At 54.3% G+C, this 18,969-nt stretch overlaps 6 protein-coding genes across 6 annotated transcripts; 1 reads left to right on the forward strand and 5 right to left on the reverse strand.

Annotated features, from left to right (window-relative positions):
- Window positions 1-78: 78 nt before the first annotated feature.
- On the reverse strand, window positions 79-3,222 carry CONPUDRAFT_140011 (uncharacterized protein). The gene is made up of 4 exons (XM_007776068.1): window positions 3,019-3,222; window positions 2,703-2,958; window positions 2,401-2,610; window positions 79-2,270 (listed from the first exon to the last, which is right to left on the reverse strand). Exons 1-4 carry the CDS (start codon window positions 3,120-3,122, stop codon window positions 492-494), a joined length of 2,349 nt encoding a protein of 782 aa, XP_007774258.1. The 5' UTR covers window positions 3,123-3,222; the 3' UTR covers window positions 79-491.
- Window positions 3,223-3,463: 241 nt separating this feature from the next.
- CONPUDRAFT_159004 (acyltransferase) lies at window positions 3,464-5,736 on the reverse strand (the record flags this gene model as incomplete). Its single annotated transcript, XM_007776069.1, has 8 exons — window positions 3,464-3,787; window positions 3,943-4,567; window positions 4,618-4,710; window positions 4,761-4,901; window positions 4,955-4,965; window positions 5,026-5,450; window positions 5,509-5,552; window positions 5,615-5,736. 8 exons carry the CDS (start codon window positions 5,734-5,736, stop codon window positions 3,464-3,466), a joined length of 1,785 nt encoding a protein of 594 aa, XP_007774259.1.
- Window positions 5,737-6,035: 299 nt separating this feature from the next.
- Window positions 6,036-6,992, reverse strand: CONPUDRAFT_112126 (uncharacterized protein). The gene is made up of 4 exons (XM_007776070.1): window positions 6,876-6,992; window positions 6,588-6,756; window positions 6,272-6,528; window positions 6,036-6,207 (listed from the first exon to the last, which is right to left on the reverse strand). Exons 1-4 carry the CDS (start codon window positions 6,876-6,878, stop codon window positions 6,181-6,183), a joined length of 456 nt encoding a protein of 151 aa, XP_007774260.1. The 5' UTR covers window positions 6,879-6,992; the 3' UTR covers window positions 6,036-6,180.
- A 382-nt stretch (window positions 6,993-7,374) lies between these two features.
- On the forward strand, window positions 7,375-7,808 carry CONPUDRAFT_159006 (uncharacterized protein; the record flags this gene model as incomplete). Its single annotated transcript, XM_007776071.1, has 4 exons — window positions 7,375-7,423; window positions 7,488-7,547; window positions 7,617-7,687; window positions 7,767-7,808. 4 exons carry the CDS (start codon window positions 7,375-7,377, stop codon window positions 7,806-7,808), a joined length of 222 nt encoding a protein of 73 aa, XP_007774261.1.
- Window positions 7,809-11,391: 3,583 nt separating this feature from the next.
- CONPUDRAFT_131797 (uncharacterized protein) lies at window positions 11,392-12,475 on the reverse strand (the record flags this gene model as incomplete). Its single annotated transcript, XM_007776072.1, has 4 exons — window positions 11,392-11,623; window positions 11,678-11,841; window positions 11,906-12,300; window positions 12,391-12,475. 4 exons carry the CDS (start codon window positions 12,473-12,475, stop codon window positions 11,503-11,505), a joined length of 765 nt encoding a protein of 254 aa, XP_007774262.1. The 3' UTR covers window positions 11,392-11,502.
- Window positions 12,476-15,662: 3,187 nt separating this feature from the next.
- On the reverse strand, window positions 15,663-17,825 carry CONPUDRAFT_65753 (uncharacterized protein; the record flags this gene model as incomplete). The annotated part of the gene is made up of 7 exons (XM_007775911.1): window positions 15,663-15,868; window positions 15,937-16,474; window positions 16,531-16,662; window positions 16,717-17,241; window positions 17,306-17,438; window positions 17,532-17,684; window positions 17,773-17,825. 7 exons carry the CDS (start codon window positions 17,823-17,825, stop codon window positions 15,663-15,665), a joined length of 1,740 nt encoding a protein of 579 aa, XP_007774101.1.
- Window positions 17,826-18,969: the final 1,144 nt, after the last annotated feature.

Consider the following 18,969-nt stretch of genomic DNA (forward strand, 5'->3'; position numbering starts at 1 on the left):
TTAGGTTCGAGACTAAAATCTACATACACCACAGTTCTACAACAACCTTCGAAACGACGCCGTCTAGTGTGTGGGGGTGGGGGCGATCAGTACTACAACACATGATTCCGATTAGTACTAGAGAGACCATGAGAGCGATATAGGATGGATGGGTGGATAGACAGGGAAATAGAGTTAGAGTTAGAGGAATAGACGAGCAGAGGAAACTTTCAGAGATACAGCTTTAGATAGAGTGCAAGATCAGAGCAACGACGAGAATGAAAGAAACGAGAATGAGACGAGGACAGGCATCGCAGAGATAAACAATCAAACGGGGTAACGTGAAAGAACGTTCTATGTACGTGGATGGAGACGGACGACGGAAACGTGCGGTAGTCGCGCAGAGACGGCGTGGAGACAATGTGGGGTAAAGAGAGTTTGGGAAAGAGCGAGACGAAAAAGCAAGATAGGGTTCTATGAGAGATCATCAAAGAGAAAAAGAACTCCATTCATCATGCGCGGTTTGCCCACATTTGAGCAATGTTCGGTCCGCCGACGATGGGTGTGGGTGCGATGATCTCCGGCCTATAGTTCATAGAAGTCACCAGGTGCTGCGAACGCACGGAAGAAGACGAGGTGTTGATGGAAGTGGAAGGGAGGTGCGACGAGGAAGACGAAGAGCCGCCGAGGGAAATGCCCAGGGCGTTGCCAGCGTCGGCGATCTGACCCCCGGAGCGTGACGAGGAAGAGGAAGAGGAAGCGCTCGAGCGATGCGCAGATGCGTGTCGGTGGTGGTGGCGAGCGCGATTTTCTCCGTTGGTAGATGAAGGAGCAGCAGGTTGAGGTTGTTGTGGCTGCTGCTGCTGCTGCCCTTGAGAGGCACTGCGGCCGAGGTCGCCGTGCCGCGTGGAACGCTCAGAGTTTGAGGCCGAACGCCCCCGAGATGAGACGCCATTTGCGGTCTCATCAGAAGCATCGTCTTCCCTTATGAGTCCAAGGAGTGAGTTATCTGGAGCGCTCTCTCTCCTTGCTGCCACCACGGGCGTCCCTGCATCGTCCTCTTCCTCGTCATCGTCATCCCCTGACATCGGCTCTGGGCTGCCTGCGATGCTCTCCAGCCCAATCACACCCGTCACTCCTCCATCTTGGAGCCCGATCAGACCCAGCTCGCTCATGCTTCCCCGCGAGACCGTGTGGACGGTCCCCCAGGACGTCGTGCTAAGCGGCGAACTCTGATCCAGGTCACTAGCCAAAGCTGCGATGCGAGCCAGGGCTCCCCTGGATTCACCAGTGGCCGCCCCGTTCTCTCTGGCGTCCCTCTCGAGGATCTGGCTCAGTGTGGGCGCCTGGCGGGGGCGTGCCTCAGCCTGCCCCTCGACCAATGGGATACGTTCACGTGTTCGCGCAGTCCTAGATGCCGACGTCTGAGCATTCCCAGTGGTGTTTCGTCTGCTGAGCCTAGCGTCCCTAGAGCCGGCCTGCTCGGACGTCACAGTGCCCGTTGCGATGGGCTCCGGAACGCCGACCAGACCCAAGCTCCCGATGGTGTGGCCGAGCTGTTCGATCTCGTGAATGTGGTCGTCGTAGGAAGAGCCCGGTGTTGGGGCCGACTCGTACGCGAGCGCGTATCCGGACTCGAGGCCTGCACCATATCCGTTAACATATGCAGCTGCTGAAGACATGCGCGGCTCGACGTTGCCGGATCCATCATCGCGGGCCCGGCGGCCGTGCGTGCCGTTTGTAGAGTTTGAGGTGGTATCGCTCCATGGCGTCCATCGACTGGACCCATTGGTATAGGATACAGCGTCTGAGTCGGAGCGAGCCGTAGGGGGGATAGTGCGCTGGGGAGGAGCAGGCGCGGGGGCGACGGCGTGGGTCCGCTCCCTTGAGGTGTCATCACTCTTCGTGCGTCTCTCCGGGGGTGCGTGGGGTACCGGCTGCTGGCCAGCCGGGTTCGTGGGGTTGCGCTGGGCGCCGTTCTGATTGTCTGGCCACCGAGCACGAGTGGGCTCTTGGGTAGGTGGAAAATAGCTAGTGTGTGAGGTTCCTCTCGCTTTCAGCGCGGGAGGCCCGGAAGAAGTGTTGTTACTGTGCTGGCCCCTCGTTCGAGATGGGGGTGCGTTGTTGGTTTGGCCAGAACCGTTCTGGCCTGGATGGATGGCGGATCCGTGGAATCCAGGGAATTGATCGAAAGGCAACGGTTGCGGTGGAGGCGGAAGTGGGTTGCTGCCGCCCTTGCGATATCGATGGGCAGCGCGATGTGCATCAAGCTCGGCACGTAGTTTCGATAACTAGATAACACGGACTGGTTAAAATACGCAAAAAAGGCGACGATGATGAATGCTCACCTCTCTAAACGTAGAAAGAAAAGACAGCCAGAATATTAGTGATTTCCACGCTAGCGGATGACGTTATGCACACGTACGCAGCGTGCTCATTCTCGATGACCTGGATCCTGCCGAGCAGGCTCTCCTCTACCGCTCGAGACGTTTTAAGGTCCTGGTCAGCAGTACGTTTGCTAGAGCGCAGCTGGTTTTTCAGCTGCAAATGCTCAATCTTCTCGCGCTCCGCACGCTCTTGCAGTGCCTGAAAGCGACGGAGGGCGGCCATGGCAGCGCGCAGTGGGAGGTTCTATGATATGAATAACGCATGAGCATTCATTTCGCAAGTGAATGGCGAGCCGAATCTAGCGGTGTGTGCCACTGCACTGGATAATGACTCACCGAAGTGGATTCGTCAGCCTGTGCTGCGAGCCATTCGTCGACCTCCGTGACGACCTCTACAACCTCGTCCTCTGACACATTCTCGCCCGAAGCGAGAGCGACCCGTTGAAGGAGAACATAGGCTTGAGATCCGGTGCCGTCGTTGTCGCTGTTGTCGAGTTCGGGTGGAGCCGCGACGTGGAGTTTTTTGACGCGGGATTGGTCGAAAGCCTTTCGGCAGAGGGGACAGGCACTCGGGGAGAGGGATTTTAGACAACTGGGGGTGGATGCCTCATGTTAGGGTATGACATGGGTGGAGGGGATTCTGGGGACTCACGTGAGACAGAAAATATGGCCACAAGCGATGGCATGAGGCTCGAGAGAATTACTGTACGGATCGAGACAGACATCACAGAGACTGGCGGGGTGCACGACGAGCATTAGAGATAATAGGAAGAATAAACAAGAAGAGGAAAAGAGGAGATGGTATAGGGGCTTGCTAGCCTTTGAGTCAGTCACCGCATAGCCTGCTGGGGAGAACACAAGGGGGGACGAGGACGACCGACGGCGGAACAAAAGGTCACCATCGACCGAATAAGGAAACCGTCGTAGTTCGCTCGGGCTCATTTTGCCCTCCTGAGCATCCTCTACCCTTCCCGCTCTCGTCTAGATCCTCACACTGCTCGCCGCATTCTCACAAGCAAAGACGTAACATTGCACCCAGACTGCTCTATCTACTGCTTGTCACCTCTGCAGTCCCACTACAGAGGGAAACAATGTGCTCATAGATTACCTCCGCCGCTCCTCAGCTTCGCAATCACCTCGTGGCCCGCCTCAGAAGCCGACAACTCGGTGATGTAACGTCTCAGAGACGTCTGGGCTTCTTCTCTGGCAGCGAAGAGCGGTCTGATAAATTTGCTCGTGCTTGGAATAGAGGTTGGGATAGATTTAGCGTCAATCTCGGCTCCTCCCGCGGCCAGCCGTCTGCTGACTGGCGAGTGAGACTTGATAAACGGATTAGCCAGCGGCGGCTTTGGTCGTGAGTAGCGCTTCAATTCTTCCTGGGTAGCGTCGGTCCTTGTCGGCGACGTCACACCCAACATGACCTTGTACGACGTCAGCAACCTTTTCCACCTACAAAAGCGTCACTGGACAGTTCTATTTAGGTGCACACGAACTCACTGTAAATAGTTTCCTGTATTGTGGAGGACAAGGTCAATACGGGGCATGATATATAAAGAAACATTAACTCCCCTCCCACGAAGAGATTATGCCAGCTCCACAGAAGTCGAGTCGTCCCGCAACCGAGCAGCACAAACGCAACCGAACGTTTAAGAAGCTTAATGATCCAGTCGTCGCTCGAATGAAGATATGCGGCAAGGTGCTGTAGAAACTCGATCAAGCTATTCGGCAGAGCATCCCTTCGGACGAGCCTGTCCAGGTACGCGAAAGGCTGGTTCACGAACTTCCACGCGAGGCGAGTGACCGCGCTGTAGCTAGCAGCCAGACCGAGCCCGCCAAAGATCGCCTTAAATTGAGTTTTCGACTCTTCCTCGGTCCTTGGCGACAGAAAGTAGGATGCGATCCAACCAGTGAGGTACCCCGGTGCGTGGACAGCAAACATGGGGAAAAACAAGAGCGCTCGTGGATGAAGGAGGGTGGCCACGAGCTGATAGAAGAACGTTCTGAGAGCTTCCGTTACTCCAGGCGGCTTCGACGAAGATGACGAACCCATCGCGACAGAAAGGGGGGACGGAAAAAGAGACTCAAGTGTGGTGCTCGAGATGCCCGTGTAACGTTGCAAGGCCAGATAACGTACTAGAGATCCCTTAGCCGTTTGACCTGCCTCGGAAGTCGCCGTAGAATCTGTGAGTGTATCCACGAGACTATCTGTGGGTCGTTATGCGCTCTTACTCAACTACACAATGGAACGTACCTTTGAGAAACGTCCACATAGTTATCGAGGCCTAATGAGAGAGGTTTGGGAAAGAAAAGCTCTCTTGCAGCCGCAGCCGCACTCAGCGTGTCCCTGCGTAATAGTTTGCGTGTAAGCCGTTGACAGAGTGTACTGGCACGCACCAGTCCTCCGCGTTAATCGTTAAGGCTCTGAGTCGTCTCTCAATCTCAGCAGACACCCCTTTGACAACTGCCCTCGTGGCCTCCTCGTCCTCCTCTTTTAGACCTTCCACGTACCGACTGATGGGAATAGGTTCCCCGTACCTACGCAACTTCAGCCATCTAATCCCAATATCCATCACAGCGGACAAGCTCACCTCACGCACACCTAGATATCATACCCCGCGTCAGCCAAACAGCACACCCTCCCTTTCCTAAGAAAACTCACCCGACTCTGATACTGCGACTTATCCGTATACACCACCGCAGCCGGCACAACCACCAGCTCCCTGCCCTCCCTTACCTCCCCCCTCCTCACCGCCTTCGCATACTCCACTGCCGCCCACGCCGCCCCGTCCTTCACCTGCACAATCCGAGGCTCCGAGTAACTCGTCCCCTCAGGGAACACCCCTACCACCGACCCCGCAGCGAGCGCCGCCGACGTGTCGCGGAACAGCGCGGCCTGCGACATCCCCGCCTTCCCACCACCGCCGGGGCCGTGGCCGTTGCTACCCGGCCCAGTCGACGCGCTGTCGGGGTTCCGCTGCACGGGTATGCTACCCGCAGACGTGAGCAGTTCACGAGCGAAGATGTTCTTGAACATCGTGGACTTTGCCCAGAAGCGGACCTGTCGGCGGTGGGGGATGGTGGCAGCTGTCCCGGTCGGCAAGCTCGTCAGTCATGGAGCCACTGGAGGGCGAGACAGGCTTACAGAGGGCAGCAATGTCGATAATCTCATTATGGTGGGTGGCCGCGCTGAAGAAAGGGGTGGTGAGCCGAGCGCTACACCGTGACGCTCCAACGGGACTAAACCTTACATGATGAGCGGGCCTTCTTCGGGAACATGTTCACGCCCACTAACGTGTACATCCGAGTAGAAGCCCTCCAGAGTCCAATCTGATATCTTCCGCAGAAACCTGTACGCTAACATGGGAGGCATGCGGAGAGAGGTGCTTGCTGAGAATCAAGAAAAAGGGGATACCCCAGTGACGCACGGTATGTCTGGGCAACAGCTGTGGGGCGATTGAAGGCATAATGATCAAATGAGGAAACGCCCCTGAGTGTAAGGATCGTAAATCTGGTGGGTCCGGGCCTTCTCAATATTAAGATGGCTCTGTGTCATATGAATATTTGAATCCTGGCCTCGCCGTCAACTCAATTGACGCTGCGAAGGTTTTGGAGATTCCTCAACTCAGGAAAATTTAGCACACTAATCGCATCACACTCAAACGACGACTACATAAAAGCAGGATGAACGACCGCGGGGCAGATGGAAACCACCTGTTGCGCGTCGAACGGCGACATACAATTTGAGTGCTACGAGCCAATACACATGAGGGAGCATGCAACATTTTGGATCGCCAGAAGGCAAATGGTAACGAGATCACAGACGGCGACCACGGCGACCACCCTGAAGAAGAAAAAGGATATTAGTCACTAGTCTTTCTGAAAATTTCGAGAGGTTGAAAACGCACCTTGCGACGGGTAGAGTCGGTCGGGATGGGGGTGACATCCTCAATGCGACCGATGCGCATGCCGGCACGGGCGAGAGCACGGAGAGCACTCTGAGCACCGGGGCCAGGGGTCTTGGTACCGGTACCGCCAGTGGCACGGAGCTTGATGTGGAGGGCGGTGATGCCAACTTCACGGCAGCGGACGGCGACGTCTTGGGCAGCCAACATAGCAGCGTAAGGGGAAGACTCGTCACGGTCAGCCTTGACCTTCATGCCACCTATCGAAACCAACGCGTCAGATTTTGAGGTTTTGCGAACCAATGGCGAGAGATCGTACCGGTGACACGCGAGATGGTTTCCTTGCCCGAGAGATCGGTAATGTGAACGAAGGTGTCGTTGAACGAGGCGTAGATGTGAGCAACACCGAAGACGAGCTCGCCCTCAGCAACCTGGGGGCCGAGCGAAACGGTGTTCTCTTCCTTGGGGGCCTTGACTTTCTTCGGCGGCTGTGATGCATCCAACAGTCAGATTACGCATCCACCACAAAACGCGTCATGAGCTATCTCCGAGCGAGCCAAAGCGCAACAGAGATGGTCAAGGGAGGCAATGCAAGCGTTCGACGTACCATTTTGACGGTCTTGAGGTGTGTAGGACGTTGACGACGATGAGATCAACACAAACTTGCGATGAGCTCGCAGCGGGACCAAACAAGTGTAAATGCGAATTCCGGGAGCCGCTGCCGAGTTCCGTTTCTTGCCATTCTCTCATGTGCGCTCACCTTCTGGTTACATGGCCACAGCACCGTCTTCCCTAGAGCCCAGCTCATCCTCGACCACCCCTTTAACCAACTCTTTAACGTGTATTCTGGCTCTGAGCATATAGTTCAGCACTCCGCCAAGTAAAGAAATGACAACTTGAGCACTTCTACTACCTGGCGTCTGCCAGCCTCGCATTCGTTCACGGTGCTTTGGCTATAAGCTTATGGTTTATCGTCTTCCCATCGTGGCAATCTCATTATCCCCTTGTATTATTTCTGGTTATGGGACGATTATCGCCGTGCACTCCTCACGCCCCTAGCTATCGGCTCTTACCATAGTCCCTCATCACTAGCAGCACCATTAACAATGTCCAGCGAATTCTGTGCGGGCCTTACCTCTGCTATGAACCGGAAGAGTGAGGACTCCTCGAACTCCATCCTACACTGCGGATGCTTATCAGCTCGACTGTTGTTTTGCAGACTTGACCCTTGAGCAAGTTGCTGGCGCGATAGGCTCAGATGTTGGCCGTACCACCCAGAGTAAGCCCTACCTTGCTCATCCATACCTCTCTCTCTTATCTAGCCGTCTATTCTCCGTGTACTGCATAGTCTTCAAAGGCCAGACTAACCCCACGGACGCCGAGCGCACCAAGCTGTACAGCGCTCTCGGCATCCAGAACGTCAGTCCCCCGTCTTCTCCCCGTGCTTCCCCTGATCCCCGTTCTGACGATATCGCTGCGATTGCGTTTGCATTCACAGGCCCCATCCGACCTCAGCGCTCACGTCCACGGGCAGAAGTGATCCCATCATCACCAGTCATCAATGACGAATGCTTGTATTTTTAGGGAACGCATATCGTTGATGTAGTACGGCATCTCCTGTTGCGACGATTGCGGATTGTCTGCGGGTGCCGTTGACGTCTTCTCATTCGGTGTTGGCCTGTCAGCGGCAACCTTGATAACGAGTGATCGGCTACGTGCCCGCCTCGGAAGGCCCTGTTATCTATGCATGCGCTCATCGACAGCGGGAGATACGCGTCGTTTCTATTGAGCCTCACGAGAGACATGCGTAAGTTACACGAGGGGATGGCGTTCAGTCTCGTAACGCCGGCGCTAAGGTGCGAAGAGTAGCGTGTATGGTAAGTAATACTTGAGATAAGGGCGTTATTGCATTACGACTCATGCCCCGTTGATCTTCCAAGCTCCAAGGCCATCGAAAATGAAAGAAATGGGCTAGCTTCTCAGCTTCGATTCCTAGTATCCTTCAGTGAATAACAGTTGTTGTGTGACATGGCTGAATATGGTGTGCCATAAGAGTCAAGTTGTCGCACGTCCAAAAGTCCCCTTGCTTCTCTCCCAGTAGTCCGCAGACATTACTACCGATGGGAGACGGTGAGCGCTGAACAAAGATTACTCAGTACACCTCGAGGCTTCGCATTCAATAACAAGCTTTAGACGCTCTTCTCCTGCAAAGTTCTCAGTTACCGCAAGTTTCATTACCGTGGCACCTGTTCACTTCGATGTTTTCTCAGAATGCAATGAACAACATGAAGAAGCAGCTATCTCAGGAACCCGGTGCGTGAGCGAAGTGTCCCGGTTGATCAATTGATTCTTGAAACCTACCAGCGTTGAGCTTTTGATTCAGAGTTTGCCGTCTTAAGTCAAAGGCTATTTACCAGGATATACTCAAGCATCACCAGGACGCTTCTCCTCTTTCCAGGCACCTAAAATAGGCGATCCCTTGATATGCAACATGCATAGGATGGCGGCGCTTCAACGTGTAGAGGCGCGCGCTCAGGCGTTCCTGCAGCTTCTCTCGCAGTATCTGAGGTACCCGTTGTGACCATCATCTCTATCCATACACGGGATGGCAGACGTGACAACCTCGGGCTCAGAATTGAAACTATTTGCACGACCGACACGCCAATTCAATTCGGAGGCATATACGCTTATCTCCCCGTGTATGTCTGCCGTCCCGGGTCGGCCGTCCGTTGCTGGTCGCCCCGACCGTACTTGGGTACGCACGGCGTTAAGCTCTGTTGACACTGTTGACAGTCAAAGTGTAATCTCAAATAACCAAACCTGAGGGATCTTCCACGTACGGCCCTACGACATCGAAAACAGGTCTTTGATTATCACCGTAGCCTTTGTACGAAGCGTTCTTTGACCCTGTCGAACGGTTTACTAAGCTGATGCGCTACCCGACGCAGGCTGATCATGATCAGGCTGACATTCCATCCATCCGTCTTGTCTCTGCCCTCGCGAGGGTAACATATGATTTAAACATACATCTAGCAACAGCTCACACACGTACTACAACGACCAACACATCCGGCCAAGTGTCCGTATCTGTTCCGGATCATCGATTGTACACGACAATCTAAATCTCCATATCAAAGTTCCTGAAGCAGGCACAAACCTGATCGACCTCAAACGCTTCAGCCTCGAGGCATCTCCGAGTCGCCCCTTGAACGTTCTCCCGAGCCGCCGATATCAAACAGGACGAACACGAGGCGAAGCGCCAGAAGCCACATCCCAAAGAACAAAGAAGTCCGCTTGCACCGGCATTTAGTGGGTTAAGCCAGGGCGCCACTAGTTCGAGTGCTCGCAGGTGGTGAAACGCGATATCGGTAGAGTTCCTTCAAGCCAAAATTTGAAGCTTAGATATGGGGCTTGTACAGTATATGCTCAGACTCAAGGTTAAAACGTTAAAGTTCCAGCCACCACGTAGTGTCACAGACCCACCGACCTTCCGGGAAGCTAATTGCAGACATGAGAACACCAAGCCCTTCTATTCACAACCGAACCAGCCAGCTAAACCACCTACTTAGCGAGCGCGGCGAATAAAACACCCTCGATCCGCGCAGAATAAGTAGCCCGGGAGATTGGAAAATAAGCCAAACAAACGGTGTTCCTGGCTGTGGCTGTGGATATGGGTATACCATGGAATGAGGGTAAGCTGCAGTCTAGTATATGCTAGAAAAAGAGGAAAGAAAAGCCCGCGTACGCGCAGACGTAGAGTAAGCACTACGGGAGAAGGGTATTCAATGAATCGTAAATGTTCATGGTCGTAATCGTAGTAGTCGGGATGGAATCATCGATACAAAAACCGTGGGTAGCCGTGAACGAAGCGTGAACAGAACGTGAAGACGTGAGGGAAAGGGGAAACTGTGGGGCGTGTTAAAGCGAGGCGTCGACAAGTAGACGTGAGCGTGGCATGAAGGGTACGCGAAAGCAAAAAGGGGCGAGGAGCGCAAAAGGAGAAAGCAGAGGCAGAGCAAGCAAACCGAGAACGGACGGAGATTAGTAAACAGGAAAGACAATGCTACACAAAGAGATAAGGAAGAAGATTATAAAGATATGTAGCGAGGCGGAGAGAAAGCAAGACGAGGCTACGTATGCAGCAACTACACTGCACGCGTTCCCGTTGAAAGCAGACGCAGGATGAGATAGACCAAAATGCGACAAGATAAAAGGTGAAGGCGATAGCGAGAAACGACGAAGCAGGAAACACAAGGGGGTAAGGGGGTAAAATGCTTTCCTGGCTGGCGATATTAGGTGTAGTGTAAAGTTGAAGGTAATAAGTCACATGAAAAAAGGGGGCTAACAGGCGGTCTGGAGTCAACCCGAGATCGCAGTAGAAAAAGGTGTAGAGTATTATGCGAAGGCGAAAGCGAAGCCAGCAGGGCGAATGGGGGGCAGGTGATGAAACTGGACGCGATGAAACAGACAAACAGGTCAATGAAAGCAGCCATGACGGACTGCTACCGAAGGGAGACGAGGTGAAGCAGGGGTACCAAAGGATCTCTGAAGGTGTCCGGTAGACGACGTGGTGTTGGATAGCAGCTTTTGTGGGTTTCTCAGTAGTCTGTGGGCGCAATCAAGCCGCATGCGTGGACACCGTCGTCGACCGGTGCGCCGTGCGAGCAGCAGACGAGGCCGAGTTGTACGCCGACGACACGTACGCGAAGCCCTTCGAGGACGGTGGGCTATGCGACGTGGTGATAGAGGGGATCCAGCGCTCGTGCCGGTGCTGCTGGTGGGAGCTGCCGCCCTCGCGGTCAGACTCGTCAGAGTGCGAGCGCACGATCTTCTGCGGTGACGAATGCGTGCTGGAGTAGCCCGGGCTGTGGGAGACGGACATTGCTCGCGCCTTCGACTGGAAGGAGGGCATTGGCGGGGGGCTCGTGGGCGACGTCGCCCGGTGGCGAGGAGGCGTTGCGGGGGTTTCGGAGCGCAGGCTTGCCCCGGGGGTAGATGCACGCGCGGCGGGTGTTACGGGACGGGAAGACGACGAGCTGCGCGCGTGGCTAGGCATGGCGATGGAGCGAGAGAGGGGCGACACTGGGCTGTACGGAGGAGACATTGGGGACTTAGCACCGGTCCGGCGGTCCGGGGCCGCCGTGCTCGGGCGTGCCATAGGTGCAGTAGAAGTGGGACGCGTAGGAGCGTAACCAGAGGGCGAGTAAGATGAGGAGGACTTGCCATTCGGACGACTAAGCTCTGCACGGAGAGCGTGGCATTCTTGTACTTTTTGGGTATAAAGCGAGTGCTACGTCAGGACACAAAAAGTCAGCTGCCTCGTTGCAAACACGCGAAGATGACGGATGTACCTGTCTAAACGAAAAGATCAGATATCGTCAGAGGGTGATGATAAGGGCTATCGCTTACTCTCTGAGCTCCGACTTCAAAGAAACGACAGTGTTCTCGCTTTGGTCCAGCTTAGATTTAAGCGTGGCTTCGAGGCTCTTTGCAGATTTCGTAGCCTCGGCATGGGCAAAGTGGTTTATAAGGATCGCGCGCAAAAGGGCTGCGCTGAGTGTCAAGGACGAAAACTGGTACACGGTGAGGAACAAAGAATCAATTCTATGATATTTCGAGGATAAGTCAAGCACGCACCTGGTCGTCCGGCTTCCCATCATGACCCAACCACTGAGTGAGCTCCTGGAGCAATGTTTGCACCTCCTCTACGGAGCACTTTTTGGCAGCGACCTTGGCAACCTTGGTCTCTAGGACAGTCTTGGTACGCCTTGAGGAAGAGGGCTTCGAGGAAAACGAGTCCTCGACGACGGGGAAGCGAGCCTCTTGTCGCGTGGCGGGGAACTGGCCTGCCATATCCTCGATGATAGCTGGCTTGCCCTGTGGTGTGGGCCAACTGGTGTTCGAGTAGTCGAACCTGATGAGTCGGATATCATTCCTGGTGAACTGCTCCCTGCAGAAGGGACAGGCGGGTGTGTGTTTTGGTAGTGTTTTCTCTATTATCTTGGAGCAGCAGGTCGCGCAGAACACATGTCCTGGATAGACGAGCGACGGGAAAGGCGACGATCAGAGGATGACGAGATTAGTCTCCTTCGGTTTCCCAGGGCGAAAAGTTTTGAGCTCACCGCACGGAATGGAATGGGGCGGACGATGCGGGCCATACTCCTCTGCGCATACGTCGCAAACCGAGCCAGGAATGAGTTGCAACATTTTAGTGGTCGGCGCTGTGAGTCCCTTGCCAGGGTTGCTTGCTAGAACGGGTGTGCAAGTTATGACAAGGGATGCGACTGGACCTGGTGGAGGATAAATGGCATGAGACGAATGGGCCGGAGTGACGCCGCCTAATTTCTGGCCAAGGGCAGCCAAACAAAGCACCGCATCGGAGCCAAACATATTCATCCGCTCCTCCCCTCTTCTCGTGAGGCCATGAGGTTTCATATCCATACAATCTCATTCAGTTTCTCTCTTCTCTGTTTTCCGTATCAGTCAAGCGACCCGCTCTCCTGCAGCAGTTTGCGTCTTTACGCGTACCACCTGCTCGTGAACCACCCACGGTCCAAACCTAGGTTTCAAGCTCCAGCTCGTGGCTTGCTATATCAAGATTCCTGAGAGGTGCGGCATAGGGTTCAGCTTTGGGCCAGCTCGGGCTGGGCAGCTTTCTCGCTTCCTCACTGTCAGGCTACTGTTTGTTGATGCTGACGCCTGCATTTCGGGATCTCACATCGGGCGATGGTTTCCACTCGTATTGGATAGTATTTACACGGCTGCCGCCCCAGCTCACTAATCCCCGAGCCTCGTCTGACATATTGTCGCCCAGAGGCGCTGACATATCCTATGCACGTTAGCTCCCACCTCAGGCGATTACGCGTAGCTCTTGGTTTGCGTTTCACACAGGTCAATTGTCTGACTAACCGAAAAGAACTCACGAGAACGTATACCCAGATCCTTCTCCGTGTTCCGAGAGAGAAAACATACCGCAAAAGTCCTTTGCTGGTCCGACCGGAGGCACACACGCCCAAAACAACTCCCCGAAGTTTATTTGTAGCCAGCCGCTCTTCTATCCTTGCCACGCGGATCACCTCTTTGGAAGCCGTGCTCCCAGGCAGTGGTACGCATATAGCGTCACGAGCTCAGTTTTTGTCAATTGACTCTCGCAAGATAACGGATCCCATCACCTCATCAAACGTATCATCTCAAATTCGCCTTCACCGCATCCTTTCACCCACCAATACCACGTCGACTTCAGCTGGCCGATCATGATCACCATCATAATGCTGTATGCTCACACCGGCTGACGTACACATCGGTGTTGCATTCTCGATGATGTACTTGCCCCTCTGGTTAACATCCACGTCGACCGCAACGCTTCCCCTAGTACTTAGCGCCCACACATACTCGTTGCTTTTGCGGCCCGCGTCGATGTCCTCGTGCCCATCCTGCATCGTCGCCTAACGCTTTGCAGACTCACGCCTAAACTCGTGCTCCTCTCGGCTTCTCAGGATCATTTTGTGGTGGCTTACCGGTCTCATAGCCGCCCGGGGATCCCAGGCACGCCGGGTGAAGTGGGTTGTACTTCCTTATACATCAGATAGGTTCACCGATGCAGGAAACTCTAATTGCGAGAATGCATTGCTACCTCGATCATGCTTGGAAGAGAACAAATGACTATTCAGGCATAATGTGCTCCCGCGGGTGCCTAGCTCAGTGTTCTCTGAGACGTCCAGAGCGTGTACCGCCCTTGCACCCCCAATGCAACACGGCACCCTCAATGCAACAGGGTGTGTTTTCTCTTTTGTTCACGCTACAGTTTGTTTTGAGCTGGTGAAACACATCTATACAAGCCTACAGGTCAATATATGATACAGTTTTCTAAGAAAAAGGTCAGGGAGAGCACATTCAACGCATGTTGCATTGGGGGTGCAAGGGCGGTATGCCGTCGGCGACAGAACATTGACGGCGATTATGTACTTACACTTGCGGCTTTATACCGCGCAAACTCAACCTTGTTCGAAACGAGAGCTTAACTTCTTCGCACTTCCTTTCATTAACCCACTCCAAATCTACTTCGTCTCTCGACCGGAGTCCAATCCCTCGCCCTCAGCGCTCAGCTATTACCCTATTCGACACTCAACGCAGCCTGCACCTGCACCTGCGCGTACCTCACGAATCCAGAGCGATTCGCCCTATTTTGCTCGCGGACGTGAATCCACCTGACGCCATAGCTGCTCGGCTATGCCAGGTGCTGCTTCCCGCCGTCATTTAGGCTTTCTGGTCCTCTCACGTCTCGTCACGCCAGTTTAGCCTCTTCGGCCTCGACTTCCTCTTGGCAAGATCTGACTTGCCCAAGGACGGGCTCGTGGCTCTCAGCCACGAGGCCTCCTGCAGGTGCGCAGTGCCCTCCCCGGTGCATACCGTGACAAAGCGTCATGTCTCATGTTAATTTGTTGATAACTTACCTAGCGTACCATGCTCAAACGCGTACTTCCCCGTATGACAAGTGACTGCGGGCCAAGATCGTTCACGTGTGGAATATTAGTCTGTTTGTGAACACGGTGGCGCGCCGCTCTCGAGTTAATCCACCAAGCTTTAGGGCTTAGTCATAATGAACCTGAGATCTGGGGTAACGCAAGCTCCAGCTCCAAACAAGTTGGTTTTTGATATGTACAAGTACACTGCACACTCGCGAATTTAGAATGGAATTAAACTAATCGTCAGTGCGATAACGACTAGCCAGCTTTCTGGATGTGAGTGCGGGGTAATTGAGAGCATAATTGACGGGTGTGATTATTCAGGTACTGTCATGTGTCCTAGCTCCCTTCTCCGCCTGGGGAATGAATTAAGGATCTCTGTCCGATATGAGAGAAATCTCGAGTACGCAATGCCGCACGGCCTTGACAGTTCATTTAAGTTGCCTTTTTCACTGGACTAATACATATACGGTACAAGTCGCTTGCTTCACAGCTAGTAGCTAATATGAGTATATAAACGTGTATCAGATCGAGTGAAGTGAGTTTCTGTCATGATCAATGGTGGTAGCGACAGGATACAGTAACGGACTTCAAGAAACGCAAGTCGATATGATGCGAATTAGAGTAAGCGTCGCTTCTCCAGCCTGAGGTTGCACAGAATGACGAAGCGCTCATAATACCTGCTTCACGCAAAGTGGAACTTTAGTGAGTCCTCGGCGTCATACGAAAACGATCAATTCATGTCATTCGCAAAGCTGTATTCATGAGGATCGCACAACGTAAGCAAGTATCCAATCCAAACCACGCAAAACAGGCAACAGCAACATATGCACAACCACGACATTAGCATCTCCACCAACCTCCATTCTTACGTCTCATGCTCTATCGATATCCGACATTCCCGAACATCCTTCAGCACCAAGCTCAGCTTATCCCTGGATGGCCTGCATAATGCGCTCAACGTCGAGCTGCACACGCACCCGCGCGGCCTTCCCTTCAGCGCTCTGCCCGCCGATCAGGCGCTCGCCTGCGCCCGCGATGCCCTTCGTGGCGCCTTCGTACAGGAGCTCGAGCAGCTTGACCCACTGCGCGCCCCAGACGTTGACCGCCTCCGCGCCACCGACGTCGAGTGCCACTGTAGACCATGAAGCAAGTTTCGTCAGCATCGCAGTGCGAGGAGCAGCGACGAGGACAAAGACATACCATGTAAAACCTGCGCAGCCACAGCCGTCTCAAGCAACCTCGGCTGCCCCAGCATGCGCGCAAAATACGCCCAGAACCGCGGAAGCTGATACATCCGCGGCGGCGGCGCACGGTCGGGCGGCGTCGGAGCCACCATAACGAGGAAATACACACGCATGAGGCCCGCCACGCGCGTCACGTACTCGCCCGCCGTCTCGCGCTCGCCGTTGGCGCCGCTGTTGCGGTACCCCATCGCCTTGGTGCGTGCGTCCTCGCCCGCCCAGGGGGTGCCGTCCGCGTCTCTGGAGGGGACGGCGGAGGGGATGGGCCACCCGCCGGCGCGCTGTACGAGTTTGGCGAAGAAGACGTCGGGGAAATGCGGGAGGGTGGCGAGGAAGTGTGAGGTGACGAGCGCGAGGGGGATGGCGGACCGTTTTTCAGCTGTTACTTCTGTTTCGGCTTGCAGCAGGATGGCTTTGGAGAGCGACGAGAGAGAAGCGAGGTAGATTGGCTCCGGGAGGGGGCTCATGGGCTGAATGAGCGCGGTGATTTGGGTCGTCTGTACAGCGAGGGGTTAATAGGATGGTAGATGCGGGGTGCTGCTGGAGAGCTTACGATGCGGTTAACAGACTCGGAGTCCTGGGTGAGCTGGCCAATCTTTGGTGTAATCTGACGTCTGATAGCGCTCCATTGTGACTTGAGTTCTTTGGTACCCTTCACGGTCTTCATAGGACCAGCTTTGAGGTTCTGAGGGTTACGTATCGTCAATGAATATTCACGAATACGGAGATGATGACGCACCTTGAGAACCTTGCGGGCCTCAGACCAGTCGTCCTCAGCAGTCGTCACACCCATCTGCCTTCGGCCTGCTTCCTCAGCCTGAAGCTGCTCCTTCCTCTTCTGCTCAATCTCGTCCAAGCGCTTCGCTTCAGCGTCGTCCTCCTGTTGCTTCTTCCTCTTCGCTTCATCTTCCTGGCGCTTCTTTTCCTCCTCCGCCCTCTGCTTCTCTTCGGCCTCCTTCTGTTTGCGCTCTTCTTCCTCGCGGGCACGATGCTCAGCTTCCAGTCGCGCGCGCAGGCTGTCCTCCTCTTTCTTGATAGTGCTCTCAATGCGGTCGCGTTGCTTCCGGTCGCGCTCCTTCCATTGTTGCACGTATTTGTCGATGTCCGACTGCTGCTTCATCTGCAGCGTAGCGAGCTGGCGCTGCACGTCGGCAAGCTGGGCTTCGTGAACTCGGTTGAGCCGGGCAATTTCCTGCGCATGACGCTGAGAATGTCGCGCGCGGTGCTCGGACTGGGCGTCGCGTTGCTCCCTGCGAGCTGTGCGCTGGATGTGCGGAGTGTGGGGTAAGACAAAATGGTCACGTTGGGAATCAGGCGGGTGTACGTACGAATGCATCCTTGCGCGTCTGCTTCTCCCACTCCTCGTACGGGTCATGATGGCGTATGGACAGTCGTATAGAGGCAAGCGTTTCTTCAACGTAGCGTTGCTCTGCAGGGGACGAGAATTCGCGCCGTGGTCTCCTATTGTGAACGTTAGAAACAAGTCGAGTAAACCAGATGTGCAGGAAGGGAAGAAGACACAGAGGGAGACCATAACATGACAATGGTACGTACGGGGGTGGAAGAGGTATCTCCGACTCGTCTCGGTAACAGAACGAATCCGACGAGGACGAGCTCAAGGAGGACTCGGTGTCAGACTCGGTAGCATCGTGGTTCTCTTCAGAAGAGCTCTCGGAGTCGGACTGAAGACCGAATGTCGAGCTTCTCCTAGCTTTGGGATTCGTGGTCTTCTTTGGTCTGCAACGAGTAGGTGGTTAGACGCGCGAGGTGGACATTGTCGAACGAAGGAGCATACTTAGACTGGCGCACAGGCGAAGGCGAAGGCGATCGAGTGAGACCAAAGCGCATTTCTCCTCGTCACTAGGAGTGGGAGAGGTTAAGGATGAACCAGACACAGCTGAAACTGGGAGGTAACAAGCTGGTTGTCGCGTCACTTGGGCGGTGCCTCGAGGCGCGGAGAAGGAGTCACCAAACAAACCCTAACATGAGGTTAGGGCTCTTCAATGCCTTCACGATGCCTTCATCATCATAGTCAAAGTCCATCCCTCTGGCTGGGGGAGTCGCCTGGAACACTGAAGTATGTAGATCAAGCTACGAAAACTGATCTCAGCGTCGTTTCTACTCTGCACGGATCTCACGTTCTCGAGTGAACGGCTGCTCAGGTCACAAGGAGCGACTCCTTCTACTATCTTCTATCAAAGGGACGCGACCTTGGGCTCTGGTGAGAGGTCTTTCATCAGCGTCGCGCTAATACATCAATTAAATACGTGATAGCAATGCGGGCGGGCTACACGAAGTATCCATCTTGAGCAAGTGAGCATCACAGCAAAACTTGACACACTTTTCGTGCCTTGATCACCTGCATATTCGGATACACTGGCATACACTAGCCAATTGACGGCTCGGTGGATGAAATCTTTGCATTCCTTGGACTGTTCACCGACTAATAGATAAGGCGTACGCCCATATGTGGATCCACCCACCCCCTGGACTGGTTTCCGAACGGCATCTCGCTTCTGTTCTCTGTCAACGTCTTTGATCGCTTGCTGACAGTACTCGACTTTGTCAAGACGTATACTGCCCTTCCGATGCGCCTCTTCGACATCCTCGACTCCAGGTTACATATCCCTGGTTCGCGTACTCTCAACATGGCACTCATAAGCCCGACTGTTGCTTACCTATTCCGGATCATTACACACTAGACGCCAATATGAGAGGGAATGGCGAAAACAGCGCATTTGTTCTGCCCGCCCTACTCTACCTGAATGGCAAAATTCACGCAGGCGGCCCCATCAATCTTCTGGCGGACACAAGCCACTTGGACAAACGTTACGGCTGTGGCTGAAGATAAGGATTTTTATAAACCTACGGCGAAGGACGCGGACAGGATAAAAGGCATAGTCTGCGTTGAGGGTCTAAAAACTTCTCCCTTCCCTCTCCAGTTATGCCCGAGTTGCTCGAGAAATCGCTGCCTCTCACTTCCAAGTCCTCG

Source organism: Coniophora puteana (assembly GCF_000271625.1).
Source record: "Coniophora puteana RWD-64-598 SS2 unplaced genomic scaffold CONPUscaffold_16, whole genome shotgun sequence".
Taxonomy (NCBI): domain Eukaryota; kingdom Fungi; phylum Basidiomycota; class Agaricomycetes; order Boletales; family Coniophoraceae; genus Coniophora; species Coniophora puteana.